Source organism: Pleurodeles waltl, chromosome 7 (assembly GCF_031143425.1).
Source record: "Pleurodeles waltl isolate 20211129_DDA chromosome 7, aPleWal1.hap1.20221129, whole genome shotgun sequence".
NCBI classification, from domain to species: domain Eukaryota; kingdom Metazoa; phylum Chordata; class Amphibia; order Caudata; family Salamandridae; genus Pleurodeles; species Pleurodeles waltl.
The window spans coordinates 562281266-562304985 of record NC_090446.1 but is presented as its reverse complement, the minus strand read 5'-3'; the positions used below and the strand labels follow the sequence as shown (position 1 = coordinate 562304985).

The 23720-nt window shown below is 45.9% G+C and overlaps 1 protein-coding gene across 1 annotated transcript in view; it reads right to left on the bottom strand.

The window, feature by feature from the left end:
- LOC138304347 (integrin alpha-X-like) overlaps window positions 1-23720 on the bottom strand; it is a 126737-nt gene that overhangs the window by 2272 nt on the left and 100745 nt on the right. Inside the window, exon 12 of the mRNA XM_069244320.1 lies at window positions 23299-23409. Coding sequence (XP_069100421.1) covers window positions 23299-23409 — 111 coding nt within the window. The remainder of the gene's footprint in view (window positions 1-23298; window positions 23410-23720) is intronic.

Here is a 23720-nt window from a genome sequence, read left to right as displayed (position 1 = left end):
CCTACCAGCAGATTAATGCATGGTCTGACCAGGTGTTAAATAATGACGCTAATTGGGCTTAGCGCCATTATTTAGGCCCGACTCCTAGTTAAACAATGTTTCTGCGTCAGGTGTTAAATATCGTGCTTGGGGGCTGGCGTCATTTTTAGGAAGGGAACGCCTAGCTTGCATCTCATTGATGCAAGGTGGGTTGGCGCTTCCTAGAAATGGCTCTAACTCCAATATTTTGACGCTAGGCGGGGCTAGCGTCAAAATATAAATATGAAGTTAAGTTAGCGCCACTTTAGCATCAAAATAAATGGCGCCAACTCTCCTTACATATGGGCCTTACTCTCCAGATTTCCCAAACATATTTCTCTATCTAAATCAAAAAGTATAACCCATGAAAATCAAGAGGTTCTGTCTTCCCATGCTTTTAGTGCAGGATATAATGAAAGACCTTCATGATGTGTATTGCAAATTGGTATTCCAGCCAATGCAAAAGAAGCATGAAGACCTATTACCATTCTCTTCCTCGTCCTAGCCCTTACTATATGAGGTGTACCTCTTCTACTCCTTTTTCCTACACCTTAACCAAATGTTTTCCCTTTCATTTACCCCTCCAAGTGTGGCAGAAGAAAAGTCGCGCATCATCTATGATGCGCCACTTTCTTGTAAATATGCCCCTAAGTGAGAGAAACACAATATATTGTAAAATAATCAACATTTTTAGGGCTTTCAAAACAGAAATGAGAGTGAGTGTGTGTTTTTTTGTGTTTTTGTCAGTGTGTGTGTGCATAGTTGCCTGGTGAAATCCGACAGACACCTCACCATACTTGACTGAAAGCAACTGTACTCAACTATTCTTTAGAAACTACATTTATTAGGGGGGATGTAACACCCCAAACACCCCCCTGAAGCTATGCCCCTGCCTATTCCTCAGCACATTCTGCTTTTCTTTTGTGTGCCCATTGCACTCTGGCTTTGAGGGGTTGCTGGGGCATCCCTACTTTATTCCTTTTCTTTGTAGATTATTTCCAGAGACCCGCAGTGTGGGTTCTCCTCCATCCACCTAAATTATCCGATGCAATGGGGCTCAGGTTTTTACAGGTGGGGAGGATTTGGGGTTTGGCAGCACTGGCTGCTTCGGCTTTTTTTAGGTCAAGCATAGCAGCGCAAGCATTGCTTTCCAACGTGTTGGTATGTATCTGGGCTTTTAACCACACCCACCGCACGCCCATCACTATCACTCCTTCATGGCTTGCCTTTCAAAAATTATTTGTTTTTGTTGGTAACTGCTTTACGTTTGTCCCTCCTTAGGGCAGTTTTGTTACCGCCTTGGCCATTGACCATTACATGAATAATTGCACTATTGCCGATAACTTTGACTGTGAGCAAACTTCTTGTTTTCTTTGTTATCAAGCACTCCACGAGTGCTTGTGCTTTCAGGGTCTCCCATATCACCGTTCATGTTTTTTATTTTCCCTTCCAATCTACTTTTATCCTCTCACCCTGGTCCATGTTTCATCTTATCCTCCCACCGCCCCTGGCTTATCTACCTCCACCCACCCTTGTGTGTGTTTCATCTCCCCCATCCGCTCATCCCTGTTCTTTCTCTTATTGCCGTTCCCCAACCTTTGTTTTGACTGCGTGTCCTTGTCCTAGGCTCTTGGCCTGGAACTTTTGATGTGGGTGCAAGCCTGACATGGCTCCACAGGCAGCCCTTCTGTATTCCTTCTTTTTCAGATACCTACCCTGCAGGAGCAGTGCTCCCTGGCATGAGAGAGAAAGTTCACCCGCACCACACACAGGCGCTTTCTTTGCGTCCACATTCCGGCAGTTTGTCCACTTTTACCTCCTCTATGGTACATTCCCCATCTGTCTCATCACCTCATGACCACTCTAACTGCACTCACCATTTCATGGTCTGTCTCTCCTTTATACTCTTGATCTGAAAATCACATCTTTGACCAGAGACTCCGCTCCCTCTTACATGACCTTTCCTTGGACGAAAATCAAATTGAGCAGTTAAAATATAGCTGTAACTAATGGTACCTATGTGGTCAATTGGAAGGCTGACAAGGGCTCTCTGTTTTTTTTTATCTTTTTAGCTTCATGCATTCCATATCATCCAATGATTTCAGAACCCCAGGAAAAATTGTATTTTGTCTTTCGGGCACTCCCTTTCCCCTTGCAATAAATCATTTTTGGTGTTCTCTTTTGGGCATTTGTGGTTGCTCAAAAGCCAGTCACCTTAAGTGGCTTTACACTATCAGGGCAAACATTTCACCTCATTAGTACCAGATTAACAACCAAATACAGTAATAAATAGCGGGCAGATTATTAGTCAAGCTTTGCCAAAGTCCACGTTTTTAGTAACATGTGATCCATTTGAGTTATGAACTGTAGCGAAGTCAAACCTGCGCTTGTGCTCACCGAAAAAAATAAACATGATAGCACAAGCACAGTGTGGATTACTTAAACTTCGATCAAGGTCAGTCCCAACAATAAAGAGAGCCGATTTTTCGTTGAGACCCGGAACATTAAAACAAATACACATATCCTTGATTTACTTTGGGGAATAAAGGTAACACTCTTTCAATCGTTCTGTCTCTGTTTCGGTCTTTGTGTCTCATGATTGCATTCTTAAATTAAACAAAGAATTGTGTCACGGTGGCCCTAACTTTAATCGACCTCTTCACCACCACCCAACTCTGACAGTCTTTGCAACAAAATGCATTTTCCAGGTTATAGGCGGCATAGGGAGAGGTATATAGAACGGACCCATACCACCTGTAAATACACTTAGGTGGAAAAACAGCACTGTGCAAAGTACGAGATGCTGTGTGTTCCACATCGTTTAAATCAATTTTCCAGTCATCTCGTTTAGTTGTTACAAGCAATATTTGCACTCTCCCAAGACATATTTTTTCATCTTTAGTAATAGTTCAAGCCAACCCAGTTGGAGCACAAAAGGCGCTCATCCTCCAGGGGATGCAAGAGAGGAGGTGTGCAGTGCGCTATACAAATGCCTTTGATTGATTGATTGATTGAGTGTGATTATGCTCTAGGGTTATATGTACCCTTTTTAGGTCGAGCGCACAAACACTTTGACCTGTTGTAAGTATTGTGGGCTTTTAACCACACCCACCTCATGCCCATCACTTTCACTGGTTCCTAGGCTTGCCTTTCAAAAATCCTTTATCATTGGTAAATACTTTCCATTTGTCCCTCCTTGGGGAGGTTTTGTTACCGCCTTGCAGATTGATCCTTTTACATGAATAATTGCACAATTGCCAATAAGTTTAACTGCGAGCGATCTTCTTTTTCCTTTTGTGTGTGTTCATTTGTGCTCATGCTCATGGCAGGCATGGTGCTTTGAATCAGCTTGCTTATGTCAACTGTTTTACTTTTCATTTTCAATTTATGTGGCAAGAAAAGTCAAGTTAAGAATTTACAACGCTGATAGCTCTAACTGGAGCACATGTGAGACCGATTGCATTGCAAATGCTTGTTTGCTGTATTGGCTGCTTTCGGGGAGGAGGTTAAAGGTTCAGACTCCCCTGCTTTAAATGGGCTGTTGTGTTTCTTAAAATTGCGTTGCAGAGGCCCGTACTTCTACCACATTTGTTCCCCATGCTGACGCGGGACGCTGGTCATCTGTCGGACTGTTACCGTTTCTCTCCCTGCGGAGCGGAAGACTGAGAGATTGTGGTGGCGTTTGAATATTTGCCCTGGCATTCTGCTATCTGCACAGCAGGAACCGTGGGTGGCTGTCTCCCTGTGCTGAGTGTAGAGAGCCATCCGGACTCTCCCATACATTGTATCCTGTTCCGCGCGTCTGGGCGGAGCGCGGAACAGAGGCTATGAAATAAAGACGGGGCTGCGCTGATGCAGTTACCCAGTACCCTCAACCACAGTGTGTGTGTGTGTCCCGTTATTCATAGAAGTCGGCCCACTACATTGGCGATGAGCGGGCCTACGAACTCCTGCGCCGTGCATCGTTGAGCACCAGCGAATGATGTCATGCGGAAGGGGCACGGAGTTCACATCCATCCGGCGCCACACTGAATGAACCTGCGGCGGACCGACAACCCCCCCCCATCTGCGCCGGCCAAGAGACAGGAAGAAGCGCACCTTGTGTCTCCACCGGAAGAAACGCGCCTCGCGTCTCCATTGGTGAGAGCTGCCGCCCGATCGCAGCCGCCGCCTCACCTTAGCTGTGCTGCTCGACAGTGCTGCCCGACAGTGCTGTTCTGCATCTCGTGGTTCCCCCCGACGCGGCTTGGAGGAACGAAAAGGCCGTCCTGCCTCCTGCGGTGAGCCCAGCCCTGCGCTCTAATCTGAGGCATGTCAACACCACATGGGGAGGGGTGCGCGCTGAGAGACACGCGCACACCCTGTTGCTTAGCAAAGGCAACAGAAGACCTACATTGCGTTCCCTGGAGGAGGGAGCGAGCTGAACAGAGCCGGATGGGCAAGTGCCCCGCGTAATTAAAAGATATACCCTCGGGGAGCCCCCAGAGAGAGAGAAAAAAAAAAGAGAAAAGAAATGTGTCGGGAAAAGTATATACACACACAACAAGAACACTGATAAAAAAACAACAAACAAAACAAAAAAAAAACCTGCAACCTAGCAGCAAGAAAAAAAAAGTGCACACACAAGGGGTGACATAAAATGAGTGCACCACCGCAAGAAAACCCCCACCTGCCCGCACAACTGAACACCAGTGCTCATTCCTCAATCACTGCACTGCCCTCGTTCAGCTAACTGATTGACCCGGCCACAGCAGCACCAAGATGGTGCCTATGGTTAAATCGCCTAGACAACTATTTCTGCGCCACAAGAGAAACAGATGGAGCGGTGCGCAGGTCCCTCATGTTGCTGATGGGCGGAGAAGAGCTGCAAGCATTATTTGATTCACTCCCAGACACACGCGACAAATCGGACTTTGATGCAGCAGTTGTAGCCCTGAACAAACACTTTGACCCCCAACTGAATCCAGACTATGAACGCTTCAAACTTTGCCAGGCACAACAAAAGGATGTCAAATCAGTGGACATGTTTTACGCATGACTGAGAAAGCTAGCAAGCTCGTGCGTAGGACTCAATCAGCAAGAGGAGATTAGAGCCCAGATTATTCAGGGATGCCGGTCCAATGCTCTGAGAAAACTCATCCTACGCCAGCAAGGCATCTCCCTCGATAAAATCCTGGTCCTGGCACGCTCACACAAACTATCAGCGGTCCGGGCGGATGCCATGGCGGTGGTGAGAGGACAATCGTTGCCAGCTGCTTCTACCACACGTCCAGTCCCGATGAAATAAGAGCAGATAGACGCCATTCAAACCCGCCAATCACCAGGATGCAGACCGAACTCTTTTAGACCCAGTGAACGCATCTGCGGAAGCTGCGGGTATGAACACAAACTAACAACGGGGTGCCCGGCCCAAGGAAAAACATGTAACCGGTGCGGCAAAAATAACCATTTTGCAGAAGTGTGCAAGTCAGGAAGAAACAGGCAAGGAGACCAGAAGGGAAAGGACTCCAAGGTCAGGAGCGTGATCAAAGAAAATGACAACTCCAGAGAAAACACAGCTCAAGGAATGCCCACCTTTGAGGAAGATGAGGATGAAGACATCTTTGTAATCTCATTCACCGGCGAGAGACAACAGAAGAAGCGACCGCCCCCCATGAGCAACATACAGGTCAACGGCACGTCAGCAACAATACTCATAGATACGAGGCGTCAGTCAACGTAATGGATGACACCCTGTTCCGACAGTTACCCCCTACACCATCTCTTACCCCAACCGCCACCAAAATATACAACTATGGGGGTCGAGAGCCGCTTCCTCTGAAGGGTACGGTGGAGGTGTCAGTAACCAGTGGAAAATTCTCGACACAAGCTAAATTTTATGTGGTAACTGGAGACCGAGGCACTCTGTTGGGGTGTCACACCGCGGAAGAGCTGGAGTTGGTATTCTTTGCGCGCCAAGTATATGACTCCCATGTTGAACATCTCACTAGCGAGTTTCTGCAGCTCTTCGAAGGGTTGGGACGGCTAAAAGGCAAACGCATCAAACTAAACGCGTGACCTAAGTGTCACTCCAGTCGCCCTAAGACACCTCTGTGTACCGTTCCACCTATGACCAGCGGTGGAAAAAGAATTGCAGTTGCTCGAAAACCAGGGAGTAATAGAAAAGGTAGAAGGGCCAACACCGTGGGTTTCGCCTTTGGTGATAGTGCCAAAACCCAAGCAACCTGGAGCTATTCGCCACTGTGTCGACATGCGCATACCCAACAAAGCCATCCGAAGAGAGAGACACATAACACCTACGATGGATGACATCATAGCAGACCTGAATGGGGCGCAGTGGTTCTCAAAACTGGACCTTAATGCTGGTTATCATCAGCTGGAACTGGACCCCGATAGCAGAAACATCACCACTTTCTCAACGCATGTGGGGCTCCGGCGGTATAAGAGACTGAACTTCGGGGTATCCTCGACAGCTGAAGTGTTCCAGAATTCCATCAGAGAGACTTTGTCAGGGTTGCCAGGGGTGATCAACTTGAGTGATGACATCCTCATACACTCCAGGAAAAGAGACGAACATCATCGCGATCTAAGAGTCACGCTGCAGAGACTAGCGGATGCAGGGTTGACCTTCCACAAGAAAAAATGTGTGTTTTATCAAAAATCGGTGGAGTTCTTTGGTTATGTTTTCTCAAAGGATTATCTACAGGTGGACCCGCGCAAAATTGATGCCATTCGTCAAGCCCCTATTCCCAAAAACCCCACTGAAGTAAGAAGTTTCCTGGGCATGGTGACATATTGCGGAAGGTTCATTCCGCAGCTTGCTACAATGGCGGAACCTCTCTGACAGCTCACCAAAGGAGCGCACCACTGGGAGTGGAGCCCGGCCGCAGACAAGGCATTTGCGGACATCAAAGCAGCGCTACTGGATAAGTCAACCATGGCCTACTTCAACCCTCACCGACAGACGGAGGTGGTGGTAGACGCCATCCTAGTGGGTCTTGGTGCCGTTCTTCTCCAGGAGCAAAACCATCGGGAGTGGGTTCCGGTTGCGTACGCCAGCAGGGCACTATCTTAAGTTGAAACACGATACGCCCAGATTGAGCGGGAGGCCTTAGTGATCTGATGGGCATGCAAACACTTTTCCTTGTATTTCTATGGGCAAGAATTTCAAGTGGTGACTGATCATAAGCCTTTAGTGTCACTGTTTGCCGGAAGCCCGCGTCTGGCGCCTCCACGAATAGAACGTTGGACCGTCTTGCTTCAACCCTACCGATTCACAGTTGTTTATCGACTGGGGGGTGAACAACCCAGCTGATTACTTATCTCGTCACCCGTCCCCGACAACAACAGATGAATACCAAGAGCAAGACGAGGAGAGCATCAAAGTGTTCGTCAACATGGTCGTGCAATCAACATGTCCCAATGCCCTTGTCATAGCAGACATTGTGAATGCCACCAAGGCGGATGTGATACTGAATCAGGTCAAGGAAGCATTAGATCACAGAAAATGGAAGCACTTCCTAGAGAAGACGAAAGTGTCCAACCATGAAAACAAGAATGCGATGCAGGGGATGTGGAGGGTGCGAGATGAGCTGTCCATGGATAGTCAAGGACTGATTCTTCGGGGAAGGAGAATTGTACTGCCTCAGAGCTTGTGGGTTCGAGTGGTGGAGCTAGCACACCAGGGTCATCAAGGTGCTGCAAAAACCAAGGCGAGGCTGTGCGCAAAGGTATGGTTCCCTGGCATGGACAGCCAGGTTGACGAATTGGTGGGGAAGTGTCATTCATGCGTCATCACATCTGGAGAACCACCCAGCTGCCCAATCATCACTGAACCTGTCAGTCAGAAGCCATGGGCGGAAGTGAGCATGGATTTCGGAAGTCTCCCGGACGGCCGGCTGACAGTCGTCCTTATGGACTCATGTACTAAGTTTCCCGTTGTCGACGTCGTGTCATCTACTTCATTCGAGAATGTAAGGCCAGTACTTCAAAAGACATTTGCAATGTTTGGGCTCCCTGACGAGATCAGGACAGACAGTGGGCCCCCGTTTCATGGACAAGAGTTTCGGTCCTACCTGGATGGGCTGGCCATACATCATCACAAGATCATGCCATACTGGCCTCAGGCAAATGATGACGTTGAAAGATTCATGTGAACTCTGAATCGAGCCCTCAGGATAGGTTTAGAACAAAGAGAAGATGGGGAACAATGTCTGCAGCAGTTCCTGAGCGCTTATCGCCAGACACCACATAGTACCACTGGGTGTGCACCCGCAGCGTTGATGTTCAAAGTCCCACCACAAGATTGCATACCGGCTGGTCCTCACTGGGTGTCACCAGAACTAGATGTTGAAGCCACCCAGCGACGCCGAGAACTCACTAATCAGAAGGCCACTGAAAAACAGCGAAGTAGACTTAGGGACTTTCAGGAAGGTGATAGGGTGGTAGTGAAGAGTCGTCGGACAGGTGGAAAATTCCAAACACCATTTGAACCTGAAGCATGGCAGATCATCGGCATTCAAGGCGCCATGATAACGGCAGTCCGAGGTAGGCAGAGGGTTACCAGGAACGCGTCACACTTCAGGAGAGGGGGTCTCGCCTCCGTCTGAAGAGGAAGGAGAGATACACGAAGCGATGGGTGTATCCAAGAGCGGTGATGAAGAGACAGGGAGTGCTCCGGTAGCGGTGACCTGTGCGTGTGACCCGCCGTCTGGAGACACTGGCCATGAAGGATCGCTCACCCGAAGTGGAAAGTATCATCTGCGTCCCAACCCAGCGCCAAACAGTCAGCTAAAGGACTTTGGGGGTCATTCCGACCCCGGCGGGCAGCGCCCGCCGGGCGGAAACCGTCCAAAGACCGCACCGCGGTCAAATGACCGCGGGGGTCATTACAACTTTCCCGCTGGGCCGGGGGGCAATCTCCAAAAGATCGCACGCCGGCCCAGCGGGAAAGCCCCTGCAAAGAGGAAACCGGCTCCGAATGGAGCCGGCGGATTTGCAGGGGTGCGACAGGTGCAGTGGCACCCGTCGCGATTTTCACTGTCTGCTAAGCAGACAGTGAAAATCTGTGTGGGGCCCTGTTAGGGGGCCCCTGCACTGCCCAAGCCAGTGGCATGGGCAGTGCAGGGGCCCCCAGGGGCCCCACGACACCCGTTCCCGCCAGCCTCTTCCTGGCGGTGTAAACCGCCAGGAACAGGCTGGCGGGAAGGGGGTCGGAATCCCCATGGCGGCGCTGCAAGCAGCGCCGCCATGGAGGATTCCCTGGGCCAGGGGAAAACCGGCGGGAAACCGCCGGTTCCCCTTTTCTGACCGCGGTGGTCAGAATAGCCCAGGAAGCACCACCAGCCTGTTGGCGGTGCTTCCGTTAGCCTCCACCCTGGCGGTTTGAAACCGCCAGGGTCGGAATGAGGCCCTTTGTCTGTAATCTAGATCAGTCATGAACTATATCTCAACATCACCATCTATCTGCTGGACCCCTGTGGCGTCACGAGTCGGAGACCGGAGAATTACTCCAGGGACCTGGAGTGACCAGTTGACCACTGTGAGCAGGCAGGGTGCGCAACACTCTGGTGCTCCTGTGAACATTGACAGTCTTCCGTTCTGTTCTCTGTTTGTTCTTCTTCTCCTCTCCATGCTTCTGTTCTCTTTTGTTTTCGGTTAGGTCTCAACCAATCCGGTATTGGATCCCCTCAGTTGGTTACATTCTATTTTATGTAATCCCTTGCCTTTCTGTGTGAAGTAAAACATAGGAGGGATGTAGAGATCCATCCGGACTCTCCCATACATTGTATCCTGTTCCGCGCATCCGGGCGGAGCGCGGAACAGAGGCTATAAAATAAAGACGGGGCTGCGCTGATGCAGTTTCCCCAGTACCCTCAACCACGGAGTGTGTGTGTCCTGTTATTCATAGAAGTCGGCCCACTACACTGAGAAGGGGGATAATTCATGGTGCAGAGGCTCGTGGTTTTGAAGCGTTTGACTATTGACCAATTTAAACCAAGTTTGTGTATATACTTACGTTGTACTCTGTCAGTATTGCTTGGTGGTATTGCCTCACATAGGAACAATGAGGGACTATTTATATGTCCTTCTTAAGGTGGCGTTCACTCTGGCTGTGTTCAAGGAATGTTTTAAAGGAAATCTTGCAATGGTTTCCCTCCTCGTTTGGTCTTAATGCATGATGTACAGGAGGCTGGCCTCAATGTGGGGTCCATTTTCCTCAATGTATATTGGAGTCTGAGTCCTGGGTATCCATTGTGAGGATTTCTGCTTGGCTCTCAAGATGGGCAAATATAAGCAGAAACGGACGCATAACCCTCCCTCTCGCTCTCCTGGGTGTGATGTTCTTCATGTTGTCTGGGGGAATTCTCAGTGGAAATCTCGCTCTTCTCCACCAGTACACAAGTATTTGCAGGAGATGGTGAAATTCTTGTCTGAGGCATATGATTGTTTTTGGGGTAGGATGGAATATCCCCATCATTCTCCTCTTGTTTCAGATTCCTCTGGGTTTTCAGTGTTCATTCCTTTCTCGGTTTCGTCCTGGGCCTCTCAAGATTATGATGAAGAAGATTTACAGTTCCCAGATAACTCTTGGTTTCAAGAGTAAAATATATTCATAAAGAAGAAATGAAGTCCATCCTTGACTATTTGTCTTCCAACTTGCAGCTTCCTGTTGATTTGGAACAGCATCCTCCGGTGGAGATTGGTTTAGACAATTCAGACACGTACTGTTCTTAAACTTCCAGTTATCCCAGCGGTCCAGAGTTTGTTGCAAAGAGAATAGACGAATCTGGATACAATTATTTTTCCATGGTTTCTGGGTAGACTGAATCCCTTGGCATCAGGGGATTTGGAACTCTCTCAGAGTCTCTCTATTGATCCTGTGCTGGATAATTTGGTGCAGCATAATGCCATGTTGAGTGAAGATGTGGTGGTGGCGGATCCGGTGTACAAAAAGGGTGAAGGGGCTCTGAAGAGGGTGTGTGATTGTCTGAGTCTTTCTATGAGGTCAAAAGTTTACTCAGTTTACACTTCCCAGTCTTAGGTGATAGACTGTCAATCCCTATTTTCTGCTACTCTTGAGGGTGAAGATTTTTCTCAACTCCTAGCGCAGATGGATGTCCAGCCAATATTATTTTCTGATGTGGTCTTTGACAGCCTTAGTGTCTCTGCTGTGGCTTCAGCAGGGGTTGTGGTGGCTAGGCGTCATTCATACCTGAGGGGCCGGAAGCTAGATTCTTCTCAAAAGACTTGTCTCCTTCGTTTGCCATATTCTGGAAAAATGTGTTTGGGGAACAACTTGAGGAAATGCTGTGAAATTCCTTCAAAAACGAGAAACACGAACAGCCTTTCAAATACAGACAAAGGGATTTCACAAGAAGGGGATGGGCATGTACAAAGTCAAGAGGCCTAATTTTTCTTTTGATATGTCAAGGTTCCAACCTAGATCTCAGAATTCTGTTGTGACTCACCATCCTCCAGGTAACAAAAGCAACCCTTGTCAGTGTACCTGACTATGCAGGAGAACCGGTTGGGGGTCAGCTAGGTTTGTTTTCTGGATGTTTGGATCCCCAGAGTCCAGGACAAGTGGGCTCTACAGGTGATAAAAGAGGGTGACATCTTTCCCTTTTCTCTGGGCCTCAGCCTTCCTCATTTCCTGCCTACGCCTCTACCAATCCATAATTCCAAGAGGGAGGCCTTATTGGACATTTTTTTGGTTATTCATAACAAGGGCTATCATCCCAGTGCCACCAGGTCAACCTGGGCTGGGATCGTATTCTCAAGTGTTTCTGGTGTGGAAACTGTCAGGAAAGTACAGAACGATAATCAATTTGAAATTCCTGAACATACCAATGGTTCATTTCAAGATGTGTTCCCTTCAACAGATCATTCCTCTTATCTCTCAGGGGGACAGTTTTACCAAAATCAACCCACAGGATGCTAACCTCCATGTTCCCATAGAACCAGCCAGCCAACAATTTCTCAGGTTCTGTATAGGGAGAGAGCACTGGCAATGTCAAGTCCTCCCATTTGGGATAAAAATAGCTCTTTGAGTGTTCACGAACATCCTGGCTCCAGGGATGGCTTACTTTCATGACAAGGGGATAAAAAAATGACCCTTACCTAGACAATCTGCTGATTCAGTCCAGTTGTCTAGCTATGTCTGTCTGTAGACAACAGCTGTTTGCAGGAATCTAGAGGACTTTGGGTTTCTTCTTAACAGAGACATGTTGGTCTAGTTCTATCTCAGAACGTGGAATACATAGGGGCAAGCTTCCGGACAGGTGTGGGACAGGTCTTCCTGCCATTGACAAGGAGAAGAAAGTTGCATCGGCATGTGGAGCTTCTCCTTTGTTAGATTTCGGCCCCAGTGAGAGACTGGCTTCAAGTCGAGGGTGGCACGGTAATTATTGTATGTTGTCTGTTCCCTTCTGGTATTATGTGTTTTGCCCTGGATCGATAAGCCAGTTGATTTCTTTTCTGTTTTCTTACTTTTTTTCTCTCCAGATGGCTACTATTTCATTTTTCTCTGGGCCCGCTTCCATCTGGGACAGGTGGTTCAGCATACTCTTCACAATTGGTCCCTGATCTCAGAAGACTATGATAGCCTCATCCCACTCAATCCAGAGATCAGGTCTCATCTGACCTAGTGGATACATTCTCCAGCATTGGCACAGGGTACCCCCTTTGCTCTTCCAGATCCCCTGATTTGTACCACAGACGCCAGCAAACAGGGATGGGGAGCTGTTCTGGGAGAAATGACTACTCAGAGTCTTTGGTCCACCAGGAAAAGGGTTCTCGAATTAGAAGGAACTGAAGGCAGTGCAGGAAACATTGATAATTTTTGGTTTGGTGGTCAGGGCAACAACTCAATAGCGAAAGCATGCAACTGCCAGTTTGGTACAAAGAGTCAGTCCCTGAATCAGCTGTTTTTTCAGATAATGGCTTGATTTGAGGAGATTCTCTTGACACTCAGGTGGTTCACATTCAGGGGAGTCTCAACATTCAAGCAGCACATTGAGCCAGGTTTTTACCTGTTTCTAGGAGTTTGTCCTCAATCCCCTTATGTTTCTGGATCTGTGCAGCCGAGGGGGGATGGGGGTGTTCCTGTCATAGATCTGTTTGCCGACTTTTCCAGTGCTCAGCTTCCTCATTTTTTTCCTCGAACTCAGAAGATTAATTCCCTAGGAGTAGATGCTCTTCTCCAGCCCATAGCCCTAGGCTCTTCTGCACGCCTTCCCTTCTTTCCCCCTCATCTGGAAGGTCCTTTTTAAGGTCCAGAAGGAGAAGTTAAATGTGATTCTGATTGTCCCATATTGGCTAAGCAGGCTGTGGTTCCCCCTTGTTTGATCCCTGGCGATCTCCAATGAGTGGATTCTTCCTCTAGTCCCATTCCAATCATTCGTCCAGCCTTGCCACTACCATCTCTGAGCCGTCTTCAGCTATTGGCCTGGAGGTGGAAAGGAGGGATCTGTTGAAAAAGGGCCTGTGCTTGTCTGTTTATTTGTCTCTGCAGGCCTCATGGAGAGAATCAACCTGAAATTTGTATAACTGTCATGGGCCCCTTCTGATTAACAGTGTCAGACTAAGGGTTCCTCTTCCCCAGAGTGTTCTCCTGAACCTATTTTAGATTTTTTTCAGGAGATATTTGGCAAACGTTTTTCTGTTTCTAGATTGAAACTGCCGTGGTCAGTTATCAGGGCTTTTAGGTCTCCCTGGGGTGAACTGGAGCATCTTGATTCCTTGGTCAGTCAGCTCTTTCATAGGTTCTCCCTCCTTAGGCCTAAGGTCAGGTCATTTTTTCCTCCATGGGATTTATCTCTGGTCCTGCCTTTTCTTCAGGGTCCCCCTTTTAAACCATTAGAGGATGCCTCAGAAACGTTTTTGTAATTGAAAGTTTTTTTCTTGGTGGCTATCACTTCAACCACGTGACGGGGGAAACGGGCTGTCTTCAGTGCCATTATCCTTACCTGAAAATGTTTGGAGATAGGCTTATTTTGTCTTTGGGTTTTGATTTTCCCCCCAAGATTAACTCCCCTTTTCACTGAAATCAGAACATAGAGGGTCATTCTGACCCTGGCGGGTGGCGGGAGCCGCCCGCCTGGCGGGAACCGCCAAATGGCCGCTCCGCGGTCAGAAGACCGCGGATGCCATTCTTGCTTTCCCGCTGGGCCAGCGTGTGACCGCCAAAAGGCCGCCCGCCGGCCCAGCGGGAAAGACCCAGCAACGATGAAGCCAGCTCCGAATGGAGCCGGCGGAGTTGCTGAGGTGCGACGGGTGCAGTGGCACCCGTCGCGATTTTCAGTGTCTGCACAGCAGACACTGAAAATCATTATGGGGCCCTGTTAGGGGGCCCCTGCACTGCCCATGCCAGTGGCATGGGCAGTGCAGGGGCCCCCAGGCGCCCCACGACACCCGTTCCCGCCACCCTCTTCCTGGAGGTGTAAACCGGCAGGAACAGGCTGGCGGGAAGGGGGTCGGAATCCCCATGGCGGTGCTGCATGCAGCGTCATCATGGAGGATTCCCTGCAGCAGGGGAAAACCGGCGGGAAACTGCTGGTTCCCCTTTTCTGACCGCGGCTTTACCGCCGCGGTCAGAATTGCCCAGGAAGCACCGCCAGCCTGTTGGCGGTGCTTCCGTCTACCCCGGCCCTGGCGGTCCATGACCGCCAGGGTCGGAATGAGGGCCATAGTCCTTCCATCTTTGGGGAAGGTCTCCTCTGACCCTTCTGCGTCTTCCTTGGAAGAGGTAAGGGCTCTTACTGTGTATTTGAGGAAACCCTCTGTTTTTCAGAAGTCAGATTCCTTATTTGTTAATTTTGGTTATGCCAACAGGGTTGGTAAACCTTTCAGGTCCACCCTTGCTCGGTGGATCAAAACTGTAATTTATTTGGCTTACAAACAAATTTGTTCTGTGTTTTCTATGAAAGTTGAAGCTCATCGTACTCTAGGTGTGGCTGCCTCCTGGGATGAACGGGCAGGGCTTTCAGTGGCTGACATTTGTGCTGCAGCAACCTGGGTTTCTCTGTCCACCTTTGTGTCACATTATAGGCTGAATGTTGCACAGGGCTCTGAGTCTCTTTTTGTTTCTAAGATTCACAGATTCCATTGTAGGCAGTATTGCCTTGGGTTGTCTAGTGGGGCTGTTTCTTGCAGGACTGACATTTGGGGGATGTATTGAGATGTATTTTGTATCAATAACAATTAACTACTCTTATGTGCCTGTGTGTTCTGGATTTATTTGTTGGTCTTGTTTGATAAGAAGGCCTTTGCTTGGGCTTTTTGAACAGTAATCGTCCTCCCCCCTAGCGCCTTGAGACCCTTACGGGTGAGTAGCGCGCTCTATACATTTTTTTGATTGATTGATTGGTATATCCCCATATAGTAAGGGCTGGAACGAAGAAAAGGATGAGGATGGTAATGCTTGAATTACTTAATTGTAACCTTCATTACTCCAATTCTCTCTTCCTTGTCCCAGTACTTATGGCCCTCCCTCGATTTCCTGGCCTTCATATTCAAGCTTCTTAAAAACTCTCCTTGGGTAGGGCTCAGGAAGGGATGGAGAATAGGGAGGATTTCACGGGAGGAACTTGATGGAGTTATAGAAAGAGAAAAAAGGCTTGGTTAATGTGTGGAAAAAGGGAGTAGAAGAGGTAAATCTCATATAGTAAGAACTGGGACAAGGAAGAGAAAATTGGAGTGATGAATAATACTTGTAAGTATCCCGAGCATTGGGCAAGAGCACTCTCCACCACCTAAAACAAATCTTCCAACCAAAGTTGCTTTGTGCTCAAGGTTTTGGTGAGAGTTATGTATAATGATACATTACTGATGGATGAGTTGAAAAATCAATCTCTTTTTGCGGTCTTAAGTCCTATTTGGATGTTAGCCCCACCCCCCCTTATTACAGAAAATGTGGGTAGTGATCCCAGACCTAGACCCGCTAACTGATAAAGATGAAAGACTACATCTTTGGACATTGCTGATTGTCACGATTGCCACCTCATCAGCATTAGATTGGCAGTCATGGAACAGGAAATAACAAGGTGAAGGGGATAATGATATGGGTGGGAAAAGTTAAGCTCGGGTGCCTAAAGAGTTTGTTTTTGTATTTGCCCTTCATATTATTTGCTTTGGTCTTAGTGTTGTACAGACAAAGAATGACACATTTATTACACTAGCACAGTTGGAACTCTGATCTCCTGTTGGAAAGGAAAAGGAACTCATTGAACTCTCAAGAGAAGTGAGGTAGGGTCATATATCTAGAGGTGATGCATGTTGTCGCAATGTTAATTTCATATATAATCATGATTTTTTCTGGACATTGGTGCTTCTCAATCGCATCTCTTTTCTGCAGCCTGGATTTTATATCATTGGCATCACAAATTGCCCTTCATCTTGATTATATTTCCATTAAAATATCTTGGATTGGTGATGTAGAGCTTTTTTAGGGTAACTGTTTAATAACTCTTCTGAAGTAACAACTAAGTGGTCTCTTCAAAAAACGTGTTCTGAGTATCATTTTGTTTTAGCACAGCATTTATAAGAATAGAAATGGGTAGTCACCGGAATATGTCTCTAAAGCAATAGTGACATGTGTGTCTCATCATTGAAAAACACTAAATCTGACCTCAGCAACAGATAGAGAGAGACGTGAAACAAAGTTCTATTAGGTAAATGAGTTTGTGTAGTATTATGTATGTATGAGGAACAGGCACTAATGATTATTTAATTCTGATCTCGCTCCTTAGTTCTAGTATATATTTCTCTCACCAACTCCCCTTCCCTCCCAGTGGATTCTTGTGGTTCTTGTTGCCTTCTGATACCTTAGGAAGGCTTCAGTGATTTGGCTGATCTATCAACGTTTTGGGGCATCCATGCAGATTGGTTAAGTCTGTCATAATACTGTCATGCCATGTGCTAGGAACAGTCAACGGTTCACTGCCACGTACTGGAAAAAACAAACGATGCACCTAATAACAAGGATCCTGAGGTCTGATTTGGGAACACATTTTTTGATGAGTCTTAGAAGTCTAAGGTGTAGTTTGTACTTTTTATAGTTGGAATGACTCTAGTTTGAGCTGAGAGTCCAGTAAGGCACCTTCGGTTTATGCCTAGGTGATCATTTTTACCGCACATGCTTACAAGTTATATATATTGTAGTGAAGTCCCTTTTTCCCTAGAGGTTTCTGCTAATAAACATACCTTGAAATGGGATTCATTTAGAAACTCAACTAAATTTTGGGGACATTTTTGCAAATTAGTTCTCAGTTACCAACTGCCTGTTAGCTCTTCCCCATGCTCCCCGAATGAGGTAATGGACCTGCATGGGGATTTATTTCTTGCTGTAAGAGAGTTATTTATTAAATCTAGTTGTGGAAATAAACGTTTGGGTAAAGAATCATACCTAAGGTGGTTTGGTAAGATTTGTAAGACGCCAAGAGTAATCTTTTAAGAGCAATAAAATCGAAAGATAGAACTGAGATAATCCATGCTAGGCGCGAATATGCTTCCGCAATCAAGACTAGAAAACATCAATGGGAAGAAACATTGTGGCAGGAGTTACTACTGGCGACCAGGGACAAAGATTCCCATCGTTTTTGGACCCTGGTCATCAGAAATGGGCGTAGTGAAAACTCTAGGCCTGACTGCCACATCTCCTCAGAAGATTGGACTGTCCATTTTTCAGAATTGTACCGTCATGAACCTGCCTTTCCCTGTGTCTCTGAGAATGAACTTACTGAGGAGCTGCCACTTATATCTAGCCTTACCAACTTCTCCCTCAAGGAAACTGAGACTGTTATTAGGGCCCAAAAAACAGGCAAAGCCCCTGGGCTAGATGGCATACTCAAGGACTTGTTTAAATCTGATCTTGTTTACTGGGGTCCCTATGTTAATAGGGTGTCAAATGCCATTCTAGCAAGTGACACTCACCCCAAAACTGGGAAGGGAGCAATTATTGTTCCTATTTACAAAAAAGTCCAGAGGGGGGTACCATGAAATTATAGACCTATTAGTCTCTTGGACAACTTACAAAAAATATTTTGTTATCAGGTATTGAGTAGGCTAAAGGTGTTTATGGATGATAATCAAGTATTGAGCTATTTACAGGCTGGTTTTAGACAGAAGATTAGTACGGTTGACCAGGCTTTCCGCTTCCTCATGATCAAATGGAGGGTGGTGGATTGGAGGCCAGGAAATTGTTTGTTGCATTTGTAGATCTCAGGTCTGCCTTTGATTTTGTCCCACGTAGGAAACTTTGGGAAGTCCTGAATAAAGCTGGAGTGCCTGGCCCTTTGTTAAATCTAATTAAAGAGCTGCATTCAGGGAGTTATGGCAGAATTAGATGGGGGACACAAGGGGAGTTAACAGATGAGATCGCAGTACGTAGAGGAGTGAAGCAGGGATGTGTGCTGGCTCCTACACTCTTTCTATTGTTTATTAATGCCTGCATCCCCTATCTAATGGACTGTGACAGTGATGCACCCAAGACAGAGGGAGCAAGGATTCCTTGTCTGCTGTTTGCAGACAATACTTTGTTATTATCTCAAACTGCTTCAGGTCTTATTAATCTGCTAGAAAAGTTCTCGTGCTTTTGCAAAGACCATGGCCTGGAAATTAATATTTCCAAAACCAAATATATGGTGTTTGGTGATCTTAAACCAACAATAAGAAGGAAGATATATTTGGGGAGAGAGGCTTTAGAAAGAGTACCTGATTTTGATTATCTGGGAATAAGACTGGAGGATTCCCATAAATGGAAGGCCCACTTATTAAAGTCCGCCATGAGTTTAAAACAAAAATCTGGATGTATTCTGCAATATATTGCTAAATCTACCAGCTTTGCAATCACTCCTCCAATAGAAATATATAAAGCCCAAGCAAGGGGAGGAGTACTATATGGTGCAGAGTTATGGGGCTATTGCAACTTAAATGACCTGAAGAAAGTTGAAAACTCTTTCTTGAAAATGCTACAAAAAATACCTGCAAGTTCCCCGACTTTGCCCATTCGGTTGGATCTGAATCTTCACCCCATTTCATATATTGCTGCCCTAAGGCCACTGATGTACTGGATCAGGATATGGTCCTTAGACATTTTTGGCCCATATGGAGCCGGGCTTTGTGCCCTGATGAGTATGCAAGCCCTTAAGAAGGTAAGGTGGTGCAATTACGTGAAATAAACTTTTTTTGATCTTGGACTGAGCAATCTCTGGTCGGACCCCTCTCATCTTCCAAAAAATGCTGTGTAGCTTGTGAAAGATGCATATTGGCTGAGCGTACAAATGAAAAAATTAGCAGGGGTTCCCTCGTTTAGTTTAACCGATAGTTTTTTATCCTTGAAATGTCATTATGAATTTGAGCCTTTTATGGACCTGATTGTATCTCCTTCAGCACGTGGACTTCATATTAGATTTAGGTTGGGAACATTACCAATTCGCTTGTTTACTCGCAAAAGGTCTAATTTTGTGCTGTGATTTATGTCCAATGGGATGTGGAGTCATTAAACATACAGCCCATGTTTTATTCTGCTGCCCCGCCTATTCTAGGCTGAGAGCACGTTGGCTTATACCACTTTGTAGATCCAAGGGTTTTGGGAGTGGGTTTGCAGTTTTTAGGATTTTTAAATCAAATGCTCATGGTAATGTGGCATGTTCTTGGCAAGGTTTTTGGAGGCAATATGGCCTATCAGAGGTAAATCATTGAAGCTATAAGTACGTCATTTAATATTATTATTGCCATGAGTTGGCAATAGTAAATTAAAAGCCAATTCCTTGGCGAGGAGATGAGAACTAGTCCCTACGTGTTGTGGCATGCAGCCATTTTTTTAGCATTGTCATTGTTATTTTATTTTTAAATATCTTTTATCATAATCTATTGTATTTTTAAATGAGGGTTGTGATGTGACAGAACTGTTATATTTATTGCTTGTCACTATTTGTTTTTTAATTACGATGTATCTATGTCTTTTTTCTATGTGCTTTGATGGTATTTTATTTTACCGAAATAAAGCTAACTAACTGACCTGACTATATTGTAGGCAACTCGACACCCTACATTTTTTTGAGAAGGCCTATCTATGCAAGAAACAGTGACATGCTGACCATGACTAAGGAAACTACAGCTGTTCTATTCAATGAATAAAAGGTAATAGGGTGTAGATCCCTCAAATGCCATTGTAGGTTACTGGGAGAAGACTTTTCCTCACCCATACAGATGTTGAGTTTGTCCAGATTGGAAAATGGAAGTGTGGTAGTGGTTTGGACATTGCAGTTTATAGTTTATGATGCGCAGTGCTTAGCTGTTGATGTAGTTTGTGCTTCATCTGAAAATCTAATAAAACGTTTTTTGACAAAAAAAGAAGTTTACCTTGTCAATGCATATATCAATCTTCCCAAACCGCTTATACCTGAATTGAAAAGAACTTGCAATAGAGAGCAAATAACACTAAACATTGCAGCGCACCTACGGCCAGATTCATGAAAGAAGCACATTAGCTACATTCACTATACTAATGATCCAAATCAATCAGAAAATAGATGCCTGTTTCTGACAGGTGAAGTGGAACCACGTGGTAAAGCACATGAATTCCAACAACACCACAAACCCATATTAATGACAATATTCCACTCCACGAATCTTTGTAACACACCAGCATCAGTGGTGGAGCCAGTGTGTTATACCCTAGTGGAGGAAAGGAAATGGGCCCCTGGCCGCTCTTTAAACAGTGTAATACAGCAGCAGACAGGGCTCAGGGGATCCCTCAGGCCCTCCGGACCCCAGTGCCCCAGCACCTGCTGCCCCGATTGAAGCTAAGGAACCGACCAGCACAAAGCTCCCAACATTACCCTGTGGGCCTGCCTGGTTTACTGGGAGGGCTCCAACACTTCTCAATAAGGGTAGCCCATCATTAAACAGGAGAGTCGCTTAACTGCCTATCAAAACCTACTACAAGGAAGATGCAAAGTTCCACTACATTATATGGACCTTTTAGTAGTACTTCTCATACAAACTGCCATACATTTATAATGACACTGAATGAACACTTATAGGAAGTCACAGGTGAGAGCCCAAGGATTGAATAGTAATAATGTGAACTCTTCTGTTAACTTTCAGTTAACTTTCACTCTTCCACCATGACACATGCATTTGTTGCTATGCTGTTAGTACAGACCCTTTTATGATCTGGCCTATGGCTGATAAGTGAGTGACACTGTCAAAACTCTGTGTCTTTCAGAGATATCAAATACTAAGGAAGTCACAGATTTTCATATGGGATTGTCCGTATATTATCTCATAGGTTGGTGCAGAGCTGATCACAAGCTGGATGGATTGACTGCTTCTGATCTAGGGCTACAAAAAAGAACTGGCCTATTGTGAACGATAGCTTAATGGGTTGATGTGTCTGCAGCAGACATCTTTCTTTTGTTAGCTCAGATTTCAGCCTTGGTGAGAGAGTTTGGTAAATTCGTATGCCTCCTGTGAACATCTGACGTCTGTTAAATCTATTTATGCATGACAAAAGCAGTTGTAGTCTGCTTTTGTCATACATTCTCAGCAAGGAAGGTAACCTTAGTTGCCACTGGGTGTCGCCAAAAAACAGAGATGAGGTCTGCACCACCTTGTTGACCTGAGACCCCTTGTTCTAGGCACTGAATGTGTAGCCCGTGGACGAGAAAAAGATGTCAATTTTCGGTGGGCAAAGCTTTCCTTAAGCATACAAGCGGCAAAAGCCATACAGGAGTGGGGGAGAAGGTGTGTAAGTAGAGAGAAGAAGGAAAGAGTGAAGCAGAGGAAGAGGGAAATAAGGGAAGAGAGGAAGCAGTGAAATAGGCGGAAGTAGAAGCAATAGTATCACAATGACCACTGGGAAAGCCAATAGCTCTTACTAACTTGAAAGAATCATTGACCGTCAAAAGCTGCAATTGGCTCATTCCTGATGCAGGCTGCAGTACCTTAGGTCATTACTGGTTGTTGCTTGAGTTGGACACAAGTGCTTTTTGTAGAAGGCTCCAGCATCTTAGGCTAGTACTACAGGACCCATAGACATAACTTGCCCCTTCTTCTCAAAATTGACAGGTGTAAGATGTATGCACTGCAGAGATGGAGGAAGATTAGGTCTGGGAGACCCCCAACTTTAGGTATGATATGCAGTTGGTTGGTTATGGGAGGTTAGGTATGGTAGGAAAGGTAGGCATGATGGGTATGCTATGTTAAGTATGCATGGTAGATGTTTATGGTAGGGCGGTTAGTTACGGTATTTAAGGTATTTTAGGTATGGTAGTCATGGTAGGAAGCTATGGTAGGTATGATAGGTTTGAGAAGTAGGTATGGGTGGTCAGTAGGTATAGTAAGTACATTTGGTATAGCATTTATGGAAGATATGGTAGGCTAATTATGGTGAATTTGGCAGATAGATATAGGAAAGTAGGTAAGTAGATACGTTTGGTAGGTATGATAGGTTTGGTGTGTTAGGTTAGGTACGGTAGGTAGATTTGAAGTTATGTATAGTAGGTAGGTTAGAAGATATGGTAGGCTAGTTACGGTGTTAGATAAAGTACGTTAACAATGGTAGTTATGGGTGGTATGTATTACAGTAGTGTGGCATCATAGGTTCTGTGTGGCAGGTAACTTAGGCATGGTAGGTGTCACAGGCTGCTGTGCTTAGGAAGGGGTGGTAGTATTGGTATGGTAGATTAGGTATAGTACACCATGTAAGTATACTGTTTTTCTTTTATCTGAATAGTTTATTACATATGATAAGTTAATATATTTATGCATGTTGCTTACAATTCAAAGCATGAAATATAAGATATACAATCCTGTTGGAGAACTTAAAAAAAAATGCATTGCAAAATATTGCATAGTAGACACTTTTAAGAAAGGGCATGTGTTTTGTTGCATTTTAAGAAAGCCTACTCACACATCATGTTACCTTGGGATAAACGCAGAGCATATGAATGTTCGATGTGGTTTACTGAATAGCCCCGTTGCCTTATTTTGTTGCAGGTTTAGGCATCCAAGCAAGACCACAAATCAGTAACTGAAATGTCATTGTGCTAGCAAACTAAATACATGAAAAACACAAACTGTTTCTCAATTTCAGCCTACATGTCATGAGGCATCTACAGGTAACACAAAAGCTACTTGATGCAGTCAGTAAAATCTAACTGGAGAATGTAGGCATCTTGGAAATGTCAGGCCAGATCTAAAGGAGAGAGGATCGCAGGACAGGGTACATTGGAGCTGAAAAGGTAATTATGGAACCACCCACTCACTTACCTTATAAAGACCAGCAGAGATAAGAGCCAGCAGCACTAGCCCCCCGAGGCTGCTGCCTAGGATGATTGGCAGGTAATTGAATTCATCATAAACCTCAATGAGGGTCACCACCTGAGTAGGGCAGACACAAGAGTGAGAAAGATCAGTGGAGACCAAAGGGCTGTCAACAGAGGCAAATGAAGGGGGAGAAAGGAAAAGGCGTAAGGCCTAGCAGTGAAGAAGCAGAGTGGGCTGGGGACACTTGGGTAGAGGCTGGGTAAAGAACAACGAAAAGTAGAAAAAGTAGCAAAGATAGCAAAGATACAGGTCAGAGGTAATGACAGGAGTGAGGCACTGCAGGGTGGTTAGGACTATGATGTGGTCAAAGTGTACGTAACAAGTATATTTTAAGTTCAGGCAGATTAGAAATAAGTAATTCACAG